Consider the following 16,204-nt stretch of genomic DNA (forward strand, 5'->3'; position numbering starts at 1 on the left):
ATCAGTATTATAATTCTGTAAAATTTTTCCAGTGCAAAGATTTCACTAGTTGTCATATACTTTTGCCTGCAAACTTCTCAACTTCTAGCAGTTGGTATTATAAACCATAAAGACACCACTGCCTGAATCTTCTCAGTTCTCAGCTTGTAGAATGGCTATGGGCAGCCCCATCTCTGATGGATAAAATCTCCTTTCTTAAGGATCTCTTCCAAAAACATCAACTCTTCTCTTTCTCCATTGAGTATTGAATTTCTTATCTCTCCTAATCATTAACCATTAATCACTCTTCGTGGTGCAACACTTAAAATCTGAGTAGATGGTTAGGAAATACCTAATGCATTCATACATAAAAGAAGAGAGACTGAGAAGAAAAACCAAAGGAGAAAAAAAAAACCATAATTCAGCTCCTGTATTATTCACAGGGAACAGGCTTTGAGATGGAGACTCTGTCTTTTCCTTTTGCTCCTTTTGTGTTGATGCAGAGTAGTCTATAAAGTGCCATGGAAGATGATAGGCAGGATATCATGTTTTATCACTCACCTGTACATATTCTAGTGGTCAATGTCTTATTTCAATCTCATATTCCAAGGCACTGTGAGTTATAATGTTGCCAGTTTCCCCCTGACAGCATTGGTTTACAACTGCACTCAATTTCATACTAGAAACAGCATGGTTGACCAGCTTATCTAAGCTTATCAAGTCTTGCTTAAGCATGAACTGCTTCTGCTTTCATTTTGCTTCAGATTCTTGTTGATGCAGATGACAAGAACCACAAAGCAGGCAGCGGCTGAATCCAACAAGTTCAGCAAGATTAAAGACAACCTACAGGCCTTTCACTTGACTATAGGTATTGCTCCTTGGGTCTTAGGTATGAAAGCATGAGTAAAAAAAGAGAAAAGGCATTTGATGGAAAGAAAGGAATATGTCCCCAACTTTCACTGAAAGATACTTGGATAAGTCAAAAAGAATGACTGAAAATTATCTCCCACCAACATGCAGTCTCACAGGTGGTAAACTATTAACAGAAGGTAAACCACTGATGCAAGGGCTATCCCCTACTGAAAATATGTATGTGGTGACTAAAATTTTTAATATTTTCCTTTCTGGCACAGCTCAATCATGGCTCATCTATACTATCAAAACCACTTGCCTCTTTGGTTTTATAATTTAATAAAAATGTAATATTGTGTCTTTCAATATCTTTCCTGTAAAAGTTCTATCACAGATTTTGAACTAATACATAAGAGTGCCTTTTTTTCATGTGTCAATTTTTTCATAAATTTAAGTCATTAGAGAAAAATTCAAACATATTCTAAGCATCTTGCTATTGACTCAGCTCACTTGCCAAGTGATCAATGTGGTCATCAAAATGTTTGGCTGAGAAAGTTATTCCTTTCTAGTTTATATGCCCTGAGACCCAACAGGAATTATGTAATAGATATATAAAAGACTAAACATAAAAGTGTTATATAAAAGACTTTCTTCCTCTTTTCTAACTCCAATTCAGCAGAAACAGTGGGCCAAATGAAGCCTCTCACTGATTAAACTTTTTCAATCAGGTGTTCTTCAGAATTTCTTTGGCATGGAAGTGGCTCTGCTGTGTTCTCCTGCTCGAGAGCTTGCCAAGCACCAAAGGTTCAGCTTTAGAGAGCAGAGCAAGGAGGATGGATTATTAGAACATGGTTCCAGGCTTTAGTAAGGAACATACTATGAATATGTCCCAGCACTATTTTCCCCCCTTGGAATGCACTCACATTTTACCCTCTGATGATTTTTGTGTTTCAAAGCATTTTATGATCAGAAAAGTGTTCCCCACACTTTCACTTCTCAAATGTAGCACATTTTCAACTTATGCATTCGTTACTATTCAAGCTGTATCAAAAAAATTTTACATCCCCTGACTAAAAATTGTTCACTATTTTTCAGGACTGTACTCTGGTTTTATATCACTTCTTTGAAAAGAGTATATTAATGTTTTACCTAGAGTTTTATCTACAAATTCTTGTATGTATAAGTTTACTCATGCAACTTACTTCAGTGGAATTATGAGTAAAGAAGAAAGACCACAAGATCTTGCTCTGCTCCCCTCTCTACAAGATTAATTTATCTGAATGAAGGGCTGGCAAGACTGTACCACATAAGTGCCTACAAGCAGTGCAAGATATTAATTTAAAATAAAAGCGTCAACAAAAACCCGATGTAGCAGTTGGCTCAGGTCACTGGCTGCTGTCCTTTTCTCTCCTACTCTCAACAAGCCCTTCACACATATACTTGGCTATTCAGTGAACCCAGACTCTGAAAAATGTGCCCTTTGAACTTCTCAAAAAAAGCTTTCAGAGTAACAAAACCAGCAATGCCCTCCTACAATACCTACTCCACCTTCAAATCCATAGAAGGGGAAGATTGAGTTTTGTCATTGTATCACAGGTAATGCCACAAGGATGAGCAAGGTGTGAAAGAATAGTAAAATCAGTACCTGTACCTTCACTGACCTATCTTCAGCCTGCCATGTATAAATCCCATGATATGTTCCAGCAACATCACATATTTTATCACTATCCAAAAAAACTACAACCATGTGACTTTACTGCATGCCTGCACACTGCCTGATTGGGTAGTCTCCATCCCTGCAGGTTTTTAAGGCCAATAAAAATAAAGCCCTTAGTAACCTTGTCTTGTATGAAGCCCTACAGCTGACTGTCCTTTGTGCAGGAGTTGGAGTAGAGGCCTCTTGACGTCCCTCCCAACTCAAGGAGAACACAGCACACAGACACACCCAAACACAGAGGACATACACAAATACTCCTCACCAAATTCCACCAAATTCTATATCTCTTAGAATTTATGATGTCATAGCTCTAACATGCTCTGGCATAGCTTGACTGAGTTTCCACTACCTTAAACTTTTGTCATATACACAGAGATGCCAATATGTAACTAAAATCAGAAGACATATAGCTCTGCCTAATCACAGTTCTTAATGTGGATAATCACATATACAACAGCCTCTACTTATCTCCCTGACAGTAGCTGCCAAATTTTTTAGGATAGCTATGTAGATTAGTGACAAGAGAACCATGAAGAAATACCAGATGTATCTTATTTTTCTGACATTTTAAATAAATATATTCAAAAAGCAGAAAATATCCAGTGCTTGCTTCCTATCAGTAAAAGCAGTCATAAACATTTTTCTTAGCATGGTTCAGGGCAAGGACACAAGTGTTTCCAGTACCTATGAGGTTTCTGTACTTGGTAGCCTGTAATGCAGAGGCTACACTAGCTGACTTCTGGTTTTTGCATTTAAAGCAAGCTGGCTCTCAAAAAAAAGGTATTGGTTTACTGGTTGCACGTTAACTCCAAAAAGTATGTTCATCTGAGGAGGACATTGACCAAGAGAGACTAACTACTGCATCAGCTTCTGCCTGGCTCACTCACATCTATGCCAAGCATACAATGTACATATAAAATCTTTGCAACATGGTATTTAAAATCTGCCTTTTGCATTGGCTGGATATCTAATCCACTGTGATCCAAATAAAATTAAACAACCTTTTCCTAGAATACTGTGGAAATCTGTAGTGATTATTTTAGAACAGATATTTACACTGTGTCCTTGGACTGCAGTGACATGAACACCAAAGACAGGCATGCTCTTTACCTGAACAAGAACAAAATGATGAGTGTTCATTGTAAAAGCTTTGAACACTATTTTGTGAGTAAAGGCAAAGTGGTTATATCCTGAAAAAGAATCAGCCTGAAACATCTGGGGTATCAGAGCAGACTTGCAGCGCTAAATGTGTTGGAAGAAGCAAACTTTTCAGTTGGCCTCAGTGCACATCAATATGTATGGAATAAACAGTGACTGTGCTTTTGTAACACACCCCTTATTTGAGGGACAAATGCATAAGAGTATTTCACAGTGTTCTCTTTTCACATTCACAAGTACCTCAGACTTAATTTTTAGTCCCTGAAGTGTTGGCCACGATGCACCTCATCTTCAAGTCCCAAGTTTAAAACAAGTCATAAAAGGCCCAGTTTCTCTCCAGGATTAGGTGAGCATAGGGTGATTGTCTCAGCTATGGATGCACACATAAGAAACACAGACTCACAGAATTTCATTTGCAAGGGAGCTTTGCAGGTTATCTTGTCCAGCTCCCTACCCAAAACTAGATGACGTTGCTCAGACCTGGGCCCAGTCAAGTCCTGATGCCTCCAAATTTCATAAACTCTGAACAAAGAATTTTGGTAATTGACAATCCTCACAGTTAAAAAAAATTTTTCTTGATATCTTATCAGAATCTCCTATTTTTCAACTTGTGTCCATCACAGATGTCTAGAATCACCTGAGATCTCACCCTTATAATGCAATTAACAGGCTACTCTCTTACAACATTGTGCTACTGCTCACTTTATTGGAAGGTCTTTGTAGCAAGCAGAGTTTTTAAACTTGTGTGAAACTTTGAAATGCGTGTTCCAAGCATTAGCAAGACAGGGAGTTAAGAAAGGTCTAAAGGATTCAAAATAGTGTTTCTGGACAAGGAAAGTAATGAGATTCTTCCCCTCAGGTGCCAAGCACAGAAATTAAGGGACTCGTCCATAAAATGGTTGGGTTTTGGCTTTCAGTTCAAAATCTAAGAACAAAGAAATATAAACAAAATCAATTAGAAAGTCTAGTGTTCATTTGGAGGAGATCCATTGATAACTGGAAAGACTAAGTTAAGGGAAATTAGAGATGTTACTATGAGATTACAGAAAATATAAGAAATGAGAGCTTCAGAAATGTGAGCTGCCCAGCAAGTTCTGAGTAAAATCTATGCATTTGCAATAGACAAAGCTCATCTGCCTGCTTATAATTCAGGAAAGATCAGTGTTGTTATGAGTATAGCAGAACTTGAATAATAAATTTAGGTGCAGACCATCATTTGCACTTCCCATTTGGTTAGAAGGGCATTGTAACAGCTGTTTTTCTCACCAAAAGCAGCTGACTGGTGATATTATTTTTCAATTAATGATGTTATACTATGAATAGATTACTGCATGTAAGCATGAAAACAACAACAATTAGTGAAAGAAATTCAGCAATGTAACAAAGTAAGTTTTGGTTTTCATTTAATTGGAGGGTAGGGAAAGTCAGAGATGGAATAAACCCCTTCTAGACCCAGTGAAATTTGTATGCTGAAGGCTCTCAAAACAATCTGAGCCAGACTGAGTAAACAGATCTAGAAAGAAAGAATTAAGGCAGTGTAGGAGAGTGGAGAACAAAGATGCCAAAGACTTAAAGCAGTGCAGAGAAAATCTAAGGGGATTTTGTTTTTTAAACAAGAGTTTAATTTTGCACTGAATCCTAAAATGAATAGAGATTTCAGTTATTTAGAACTGAAATGCCACCCCTAAGTATCTTTACATTGTTACATGCACTAAGCCAAGCTGTGTAATTCCACACTTGGTTGATTGTGAAAGCAAAGCTCTTTAGTTTTACATTCCAAATCACAATAGAAGAAGAGATGATACCGAAGGAAAACCGCCTTATGTTAGAAGACAGCACCCTACTGCAGTGGTGCTTATGAACTCCATTCCATACATTAAGTCACATTTCCTACTATCTGTGGAAAACACTGCCTAATTTGGGTGTATAAGATGTGAGATCTATATTAACTAGTCCTAGAGCTCTAATGTACTCCTCTAGCATAAAATGAGGACCAAATCAAACAGTTGAAACAATGACCTCTGGGCACATATTACTATGTCTTTAACCACATCTCTAGGTCACAAAATATTCCCCATTCTTCTTGAAAGCAAATAAAAACACCAAATAACATGAAGGGGTAGATAAATATAAGCCAGTAAAAATAAAATCTGTTTTGCAGGTCCATGTCTTATGACCAACACCTATATTGATAATATATGCTCTACACCCTGCTATGAATGAATATGTGTGTGAATGTCAGCTGGTGAAAACAAGACTCTTTCAAAACTTGGCTTTTCTTTCTTGTGTCATTCTTCCCTACTTTGTGCTCCTTTCCCAGACAATAAGCAGGTGAGCACATTTAGATTCTGTCCATGTACAGCAAAACATCAAGAGTTCACATTCCAAGGACCCACCCCTCATAATTCACACCTTGCAGCTTTTCTTTCTTAAAAAGACTATGCCTTATAGCTTTCACACATTTACTGTTTCACTGTCTTGCCCTGAATCAGAAATTGATGAAAAATTCCTTGCAGTTAATTTATTGGAAAGCTGATCTTTCTGATCTTCTTTGATTTTACAAAACCATATTTTTCTGGTCGGTGAAATCAAGATTAATTTCTCTGTCTGAAAATGCAAAGGACCTCCCACTATCACATTTGCTACATCCCTCCCCTAAAACCCTCAAAATAGAAATGATAAAATTGCTCTCTTTCTTTTCCCCGAGTCTGTAGGAGTAACAGCCTGATTAGTAATTCCCTGTATAAGAAAGAAGAGTGCCCCAGCAAAGAGCGTGGGAACATTAAACTGCTAGAAGAGAGAAGCCAAGTCTTGCACTCTGCCTATTCATTTCTAATAGAATGTGTTCTCAGTGGACAGTTTGATGTAGTAGGAGCTTGAGATCTGCAGAGAAAGATCAACTCTGGTCAAGTATCTACATCCTATCTGGGACACGGGCTACTCAGCAATTTCCAGCAAAAAATTGTTTCCTCATAATATGTCAAACTGTCATTTTGCACTCATTGTACATTAAACATCCTTAATGTCAGTGACAAAGAAAAAGGGGCTTAAATGTCAGTGAAGAGCGGAGGGGACACTTGGGTTATTGAACTGCTCCCTCCCAGGACACCTCCTTTCTTCTCCCTCTGCATTTAAAGATGGTGGATGGTCACCAGCTCTTGCATCCAACACCACTGTCCTTCAAGTCACCTACTGAGAGAAGCCTTTTTCCACAGCAATATCTCAGTGTCCCAGGTGCTGAGCACCTGAAGCCAGCCACCAAAGGATGTTTGTCTTTGTGAAGCACAACAAATGGAGGACCAAGACAAGAACTGGGAAATGAACTGAAGGATGGGTGACAGGTGAGCAGACTGCAGACACAATTCTGATGAGCTCTGATGAGGCTTCTCACACTTTGGAGCTGGGGCTGTGCAGTCACTGACTGGTTCTAACTGAGCACCTGCCTGGGGAAGCCAACCTGGCCCAGGGTTCTCTCAGAAAGCAAAGAGGAGACAGCCATGGAAAGGAAACCCCCTGCATAATGCTTTATGCCATGAATTTCTGTAAATGCTCCACAGCACCAGCTGAGGAAGCAGTGCCTGGGCTTTCTGTTCTGTTCACTGAAAAGAAATATGAAAGAAGCTCTGAAAACCCATGGGAGATGTATTTATTGCAAGTTGCAAAAAACTTTTGTCCAACATGAAAAAACCAAAAACTTTAATTTCCCTGACTTCTCCAAAGTGAAGGATGAAAAAATACATAAAACTATCCTAGAAATGCACACACTTTTTCTTTAGAACTTGAAAGGCCCACACGATTCAAAAAGGAATGTATAAAAATTCCACTAGGGTTTGTGTTTATTTATAGTATTCTTCACACATTCTACTGCAGTTTATTTCCTACTTGTTCTGCAGCTACTGAAGAGTTTTGTTATCCAGCTCATCTTTCAGTAACTACATGATCATCTGTAAAAGCACAAAAAATTCTGACTACTGAGGGAAAGAGAAGATAAACATATTTTAAAATAGTCCACAACTCCATCTTTGATTGTCTCCCAACCTACATGCTTTCTACCAACTTTGTTCAATATACAATATTGATGTCTTGCTTTATCTAGTCATTATTTTGGATTTATGTGGCAATTAACAAGCTCAGCTTTCCTGGGACTTTTGGAAAGAGAATGGACACATATTCATATGAGGTTTCTGGTATATTTCTCATGTGACTATGAAATTACTTTTTTCCAGGATAAGGGTACAGGATAAGGGATAAGGGTAATGCCATCTAATTTTCCCAATGACAGGATGTTGAAGATGCCACATACCTTCAGAAACATCAAAATAAATGCCAGTAATGCACTGAAATAATTAATCTCATTTATGCTACATTCCAGGGAAATATTTGCTATAATCAGTGTCTTCCTTTTACATACCTTGCTTTTTTCCCCCATACCACAGATCACAGTGATATTGTCTTTCAAAGCAAAATCTCATCTTAACCCAGAACACCCAAAAACTTCCAATTAAACGACTGGCAATTTTTACCAAATTGAAAATGGAGAATTATTACAAATATAGTAAAACACTCGAGTGTTTTTAAGGCTATTTGAAGAGCACAGCACATTTTGTAGTCAGATTAAACTAAAAATTAATAAACAGTTTTTACATTTATACTTTCACCAGAGTCATTCATACAGTGTTTTAAAACATCAGCAAGGGTATAATTATTTTTTTTAAAGTTATAGTTTGACTTACTGGGAAGTACAGAAGAAGTGATCCAAAAAGAATGGTTTCCAGCAGCACCAGCCCTGAAGCCCTGATACTCTAGAAGACAAAAACCAACACAAAATGTTAGAAATTTTTCTCTGTGTGTCATTTTCATAAAGGTGCCTTCACTTTTGTCAGTGTAACACTTCCACAGTAATGTTTATTAAGCTGTCTGCCATGCTTGCATGCTCCACACTCTTTAAATCACAGGCCCATAACAATGGCTGTGTTTTACAAAATTAAATTTAAAATATCTTTTTCCAATGTTAAATACTATGCAACAGACATTACCTGGATTTGATTTGAAATTGCTAAATCTATTCTCAAGTGTCAAGACTTAGGGATCATGGGAATTATAGACATGAATTTAACCATAGAATTTGCTCTGCATTGTTTAAATTTCAAGAAGTCCATAATAAGTATGAATAATCTACAATTTTACTGAATATAAAGTGTGGTCTTAGACTGCAAGTGTATCTACTTTCCCTGAAATTTTTGTACAAAGATGTTGATTCATTAACTTCTCAGGATTGTAAAATACTACAGTGGTCAGTTCCTCACCACATGTTGGTTAAGAAAACCAACATGGTTTTCTTAAATCTTAAAATTAAAAAAAATCAATTATTTTTCCTAATACAAAGGGTATTCCAATAAGTTTGATGATTTATGTACAGGCCAACTGTGCCTTATCTTAGAGACAAAACATCAACACTTGCGAGAAACTGAAATGTTGAGGGTTAATGACTCAGAATCAAGCACTGCAAAAGCAGGAGTGCTTTGCTGGCATGTGTGAGGTTCAGCCCAGGTGCAGAGGCTGTGAGCACCAGAGGATGACCACCACATATCTTCCTCTTTGTTCAGCAAGAAGCTGGGTTGGAGTCACACACAGGAAGAGGCCAAAGAGAAGCAGACCCAGAGAGGTGGGATAATGCTGTTTATCATGCCAGTGCCCTCCCTTCCACCAGTGGCTCAAACATACAAGGTAGAGGTCAGTGAGCTCATGTCTCTCATGACTGAAAAATACTCAAACCACTAAAAAATATTTTCTTTTCTTATTATGCACAAAGCATCCCTATATACCAGAATGACCAACAAAGCAACTGAGATGAGCTCCATATAGAGAAGATGGACATTAACTAAACCATCTAAAATCCATTTAACTCCCATGTAGACATTTTTTTTCTAAACAAGTCTTTCACATCCTGATCAGTCTTTTCTTATCAAGCTTGTTTCTGGGAAGCATAATCATAAGATAACCTGCTGGGACAAAGAACTTGAGCATTTCCAGCTCTTCTTCCATAACAATAAATTATCCCATTATTTCTTCTCACCTGTGTTCTGGTAGGGACCATTATCTGTGAATACTATTTATTCTGCCTCCTGCCCTAAAAGAAGTGTGGCTTATAGAGCAACTCTAGAATTCAAAATGGGCTTGAATCCAGGTTTTGACTATACTTTCACCTCAGTCTTTGGTACCAGGGGAGCAGGGGGTTTCACCTAATGCTTACAGATTCTCTTCTAAACAGGATTCTTTGGCAAATGGAATATACATTCTAGCAGAGATGAGTGCCATCCACAATGATGAAGAAAGGCTCAAAACTTCCAATACAAAATAGTATAACTATCTTTATGTAAGTGTAGAGAAAATAAAAAAACAGGTTGTAAACTTTAGTATAAGAATTCTCCCAAACTACATTTTTGAAACTGTTGGTTTTCTCTACTGCAAAGAAAAAGAGCTATTTTAACACTTGATTTTAAAATATTTTTATTTCTTCCATAATGACCACTATAGCCCAAGAAGTCCAAGAAGAAAAAATTATCCAGCTCTGAAACTTTAAAAACAGGGATTAACTAAAGAGAAGGCAACCAAACTAAAGTAGAATGTTTCAAAATTAATTTACTAAAAATATTTTATTAGACATACAGGTATTTCCAGAACTCTGTGAGTAACAGTGTTTCCACTGAAAGCTGAATCTTCCACTGTACAGATTTTGCAAATACAGGTCCCTCAGGCACGTGGCTGGGGGCAAGATCACAAATGCTTTATGGGCATTTGCAACATACACAGCAGTGAATATGCCCACACACCTCAGGAAAAAAAGCCTTTGCTCCTTCCTCCTTTAAGAGAATAAATGAAAGAAAGGAAACCAATGATTGCCCAAAGTCTCCACCAGCCAGTGCCCACCTATATAGGCTGGACAAACAAAATTCTCTAATGGAATTCACAGAAATTAGGGCATTCTAGGACACAGCCCTGAAACTTCAGACACTGAGAATTTCTTCCACTTGGGTGTAATATTTGCCTGCTTTTTCTTTTTTCTTTTTTTGCTTTTTTTACAGCTGCTTGGGGTGTTTTGCATCTGTCTTGCTTGTTGGCACTTATTTTGATTTTATTTATTTATTTCTCTGGCTGTTCCTCTTGTGTTCAGTTTGTTTTTTGCCATTTTGTGTATTCATCTCCCATTCAGGGTTTCATTTCTATCTTTACTTACTTGTGTCAGTAGAACTGTCCTTCCTGGATTTCCTTGTCTTGCTCAATGGTTACTCATTGCTCACACCTAAGCAATACTGCAATTTATTTTGTTTCTAGCTTCATACTAACTTCCATACTTAGCTACCTATACCATTCACTTATCTAGGTCTGCAAAGAGTGCTGTTTGTGAAGGACTGATTCATGCCTTGGGATTTGCTCAGTCTTCCATCCATCCATTCCATCCAGGACACATTAGCAGCCTTTGAGATAAACAGTCATTCCTTAACCTTGAATCTCAGAAAGTAACACCATTTCTGTGAAAAATCCCATTAAGAAAGGAAAGTCATACATGCCTCTTAGCCACCGCTAAATGGTCATAAATAAATCTTAAATAATTATTTGCACAAGGGAAATTTTAAAAAGTGTAGCTGCCCAAGTTGCATCAAGCATAACAAAACAAAAGCTGAATTGATGTATAAACAAGCACAGAAGAGATCACATTTCAACTGTCTGTGGTCCTAAGCAAACCAGGAAATACAAAAGCATTAATTAGCACTGAATTCCTGAATGTCATCACATAAATTAGTGATATGAGTGTCAGAGTATTTTCATAGTGGAGAAAAAAAAAGCCAAAATAAAATTAAAGTCATCCTGTATTGGTTACATTGTGTAATACTGAATTAACTGAACTGAATTAACTGTAGACTTTTCATGTCAGTCCAGGAAGACTGCAGGTTCCTCCAGGGCCACATGTCACTGTCTATTATATGAGCATGGTAACATGGAAACCTAGTGGGGGAAAAGGTTGGCATATTTTGATTTTTTTCACTTTTTTTAAATAGTTCCGCCACTTCTGTAATAAAAAGAATGACCAAAGAGGGCTGTGACTTACAGAAAATTTCCTTTTACAAAGGTGGTTTCACCAGAATGTGAGCTTGCCTTTCAGATAAATAAAGCATATGAGAAACCATTAGAGAAAAAAAAAATCAGATACATTTCTTCTTTAATCCCAACTTTGAATACATTCATATTTATTAAACTGGAAAGTGTATCTACACTCCATGTGTAAGCACATATGGATACACGACAGAATGGTAGAGAAGCAAGGAAATATAGAGAATGGGCACAGGTTTGCTCTGCTGTGCTAAGCTGATAAATTGATAAATTTGAGGTGACTAGAAAAATTACTATGCAAATTGTCTCAAAAGAAGTGCAATAAAAAGTGCAGCTAAAGGTAGATCTGAAGGCAATGTGCTCGCTCTGCAGTGCCCCAGGAAGACCCTGGTGGTGCAGGTCTGGCAGATCCATCCCACCCTGCACATGAGGAAATGGGAGATGTGATGGGACCTTACAGGACTGTATTCCCAAATCTGTCTCTTACTTCTCTGAAAACCTGAGTTTTCAGAGTTTAGAAAGGTGGTTCTTTACTTCTATTAAATTAAAGAAGTGAGAAGAGATTTTTGTCAAATTGAAAATACCTGGTCTGAAATGTTTTATTACCAGTTGTTTCTCTTAATAAAATACACCTTCCCAACAAATAAATTTTTTATCAGTATGACTATATTTTTGTCTTGATTTCCATGAGCTGTGTTTCAAAAGCCCATCTAAAGCCCTTTTTCCTCTGTCTTATCCCACATACCTTTTCCCAAACACAAAGACACTCTTATCTTTCTTAGTGAAAGAGCTGTGTGGAAAAACTATATTTCAGGAATATTATCTCAATTAAAGTTTACTTTTAAGAAATAGAATGCACAGATTCTTCTTTCTGTTCCCAAGGCTGAGCAGTAGCAAGATGTTTGGCTCCTCTGTTAAGAAACAGAAATTGGACTTCCAGTTCCCAGACACTGATATCGGGAGCTGCAGAAAAGAGTGGAACTATTATTTCGTTGTGGTGGGCAACCTAATACTGTTCACACCTGGAAGAGGAGTACTGGGGACTAAAGAATGGGCATGAAAACAACTGGAAGGAGTCCCCTAAATCCTCAGTTAGTACCCTATAACAGTAGTGTCATAAATTATTTATTGTCTTGATAATAAATTCAGGGACTGATTAGGACCACTACTCATGAAAATCTAAATGTTGAATTCCATAACAAGGCTTTGCTTTAATTTTATTATTGTTGGTTGAGGTACAAAATTCAAACAACTCATTCCCAGCTAACTGCAGGAAAAATTCTCCAATTCAAGGGGGAAAAAGTTATATCTCTTTTGAAAATTTCTGTGTGTCCTGCTCAACCTTTGATCACACTAATAAATATTTTTAACCTATTTGAATCATAGCCTCCTAATAGAATAAAGATTTCAAGTACAGAAATATTCACAGCAAAGACCAATTTTCCAAAAACAGGTCTACAGTTACGGGCTGCCACTTAAACTGTACTGATAAATTGTCAGAATTTTCTGGCATTTGCAGGTTTTGTGCAGTACTCCTAAACCAAATAAATATAATCCTCATGTTCTCTCCTTTCCCTTTCAAGCCTTTGAAAAAGACTTACATGAAGGTCAATTTTTTTTTTCTATTACTAGTTATAGGTGAGCTCAAACAGAATATAATTATTATATTTACTTTTTACTTGGAAAAAAAAGTCAGGAAAAGCAAAGACAATCAATCAAAAAGCAATTTCATTACAAGTACAAAAGATTTCAGGCATCCAAGAAATCCCCAAATATTTAATTTTTCAATTCATGTGGCCCTTGATTCTTTCTGTTATACAAGTAACAGAATCTGTTGAGATAAATCATGATGAAGGTAGGGTGTTCTGCATTTAGAAACATGGGCATTGCTGAATCTAAGTGGCACTATGTACAAGACAGACATTTGAGAAAAGAGTGTTTGCTGGTGAAGAACCCTCACAATAAAAATGGTTAATGTCCCAGGGACATCTTTTCTTACAAGGGCAGAAATTCCTTCCTTGGGGACATATTGCTTAGATCAAGTCACCTGCTTCTCCTCAAATAGTGGTGAATATATACATCAAAGAAAATCAGTAATGAGGTGAACACCTAAGTTCAATTTCAGTCTATTCACAGATTTATGGTTAATTCAAAAGATGAATATGTACAATGGCAATCATCAAAAATCTGGATCACTTAAAGTGTCTGTTTCACTAGATTTGCATTCAATTAACACAGAAATTGAATGAAGATCCAAATACATTACTTTCAAGAATAAAGTGCAATCTAATATTGATTAATCACCGAATCACCAAGAGATTAAATTGAATACAACACAAAAAATCTGATGAAATAGGAAACCAAATTTCAGGAGCAGGAGGCAGGGCTCAGTATGTTCCCCTGTTTAGTTTGCAAATAGCTTCAGAATACCTGAACTAAACTTCAGCTTTCTTATGCAACCTGGCCTCACCTATTACAGAAGATAAACCACAGCTCAATAAAATCATCTGTATAAGTTGTAGTTCAATCACACAGAAATAAACAGTTTATGGTAAAAGGATAAAAAAACCAATCTGACTGCAAAGTTCAAGATTCATAACATCTCAGAGGAAACAAACTGAAAATGATGTGAACAGCGTTAGAATAAATCTGATTGAGGTAAAAAAAATTCTCATTATTTTCATGACTTAGAAGACCAGTTAACTATAGATGAAAATCAATATAATAATTTCAGATCAGTCAAAACCCCATACTTTGGAAGGTTTTAAATCCAACTTCAGTTTATTTTATTCACTTTTACTTTACAAGAGCCAAGTGCTAAACCACTCCAAATGAATACTTTATGATTGCATCTGAGAATTCCTAATCCCAAAAAGGGTGAGATTTTTCATCTCTTCAGAATTTATTAAGTTAAGTAACCCCTCATTAAGTTTAGATCATGGAATGTATGTTTCACTGGAAAAAAGCACATTTGTTTTTGAAGGAAATACTGCTATGCATAACTTAATTATTCTTCCTTCCAATGTTTTGCTGAAAGGCCCAGCCCCAGGGAAGTCTCATGTTCGTGCAGACCCTGCACAAGGAATTAGTGAAAATGGCTGTACTATCTGCACAAAGTTAGGAGTTTAAGATAAGGGACAGCATATGGATAAGGGCAGATAAGAAGAGCAATGGAGCAACAAGGCAATATCACATTGCAGAACTAGCAATTAGTAGTTAGTCCCAGCCTATCATTATCCCACTCTAAGTTAAATACTTTGTCAGCACTTGAATCTGAAGACATGATATGGAGAGCAGGGGATGCTCTCAAAAAGCCTCCACCAAGTGTGAGGAAAGTATGAAGGGAACAAGGGGGGTTTTTTTGGAAAAGGTAACAAGGGGTGTTTTTTGGAAAAGGTAACAAGGTGAGGCTGGTGTTGACACATCAGAGAAATAGCAGACATTTCTTTTCAATTAGGAGATAGAAAAAGGCTCATATGGGAGCTGAAAAAAAAAACATCAGAGATACACAGCTCATGTATGGTGTCAAGAGGGAGATGCAACGAGGACAGCAGAAAGTGGCAGAGCAGTAAATCATGGGCAGCCTCACTGCAAACAGACAGGAGCTGTGACTGCATCTGCCAGCTGAAAGGACATGGCAATAGTCAAGACACAAAACACCAAGCTGAGACAACAAACAGGGCTGCAGACTGGCAGAAAACATTTATTAAAAGGGAGCCCAGAGGAGTTCAGCTCAGAAGGAGTTCAGCTTAGACATAGCCAGAGACACAGAGATCTCCGGAGTTCAAAATGACCTTTGGTAACAAACAGGTTGCTACAGTAACTATGAAAGGAGTAGCTGGGACGTCCTAGGGGGAAGCAGGAGGAGATCAAGGTTTCTTTTCTGCTATATTGAAGTTGATGAGAAGATGGCAGAGAAAAATGTCATGATTTTATTCCAGACAGGGGGAGGCATGGCTGTGACAAGGAAGGCAATAGCAATGTGACTGTTCATAGCACAAAGTTCTAATGAGAAGCTGACAGCATGAGCCTGCTCCTAAAAGCCTTCAACTTTTACCCAAAGAAGTGAAGAAAAGAATGAAGAACAGGAATATTTTTTAGTCTGAGTGATCGGTGTTCAGCTTGTACCACATGATATAGCCAAAACCAACCAAACAACCAAAATATTAAAAACAGCATAATGTTTCTCTGAACAGTCTACCATTAACTACAAGTTTTGCAGTTACAAATACGCAGTAAAAAAATGCAAGACTTTTCCTGGAATAAGGTTTCCAATACAGTTTTATTTCTACTATTTGAAAGTTCTCATGCTACATTTTTTTCTGGTTTTTTCTTTCCCTGCTTCTTAACTTACATTACTTCTTCCTTCTCTCTGGGTAAAAGTTC

General features: G+C 37.3%; 1 protein-coding gene across 1 annotated transcript in view; it reads right to left on the reverse strand.

Annotated features, from left to right (window-relative positions):
- Nucleotides 1–16,204, reverse strand: part of GPR158 (G protein-coupled receptor 158) — a 187,172-nt gene that overhangs the window by 74,002 nt on the left and 96,966 nt on the right. Inside the window, exon 5 of the mRNA XM_071428788.1 lies at nucleotides 8,440–8,508. Coding sequence (XP_071284889.1) covers nucleotides 8,440–8,508 — 69 coding nt within the window. The remainder of the gene's footprint in view (nucleotides 1–8,439; nucleotides 8,509–16,204) is intronic.

The sequence above is a fragment of the Agelaius tricolor genome, unplaced genomic scaffold (genome assembly GCF_023055355.1).
Source record: "Agelaius tricolor isolate 1412-34295 unplaced genomic scaffold, bAgeTri1.0.p SCAF_6, whole genome shotgun sequence".
Lineage (NCBI taxonomy): Eukaryota > Metazoa > Chordata > Aves > Passeriformes > Icteridae > Agelaius > Agelaius tricolor.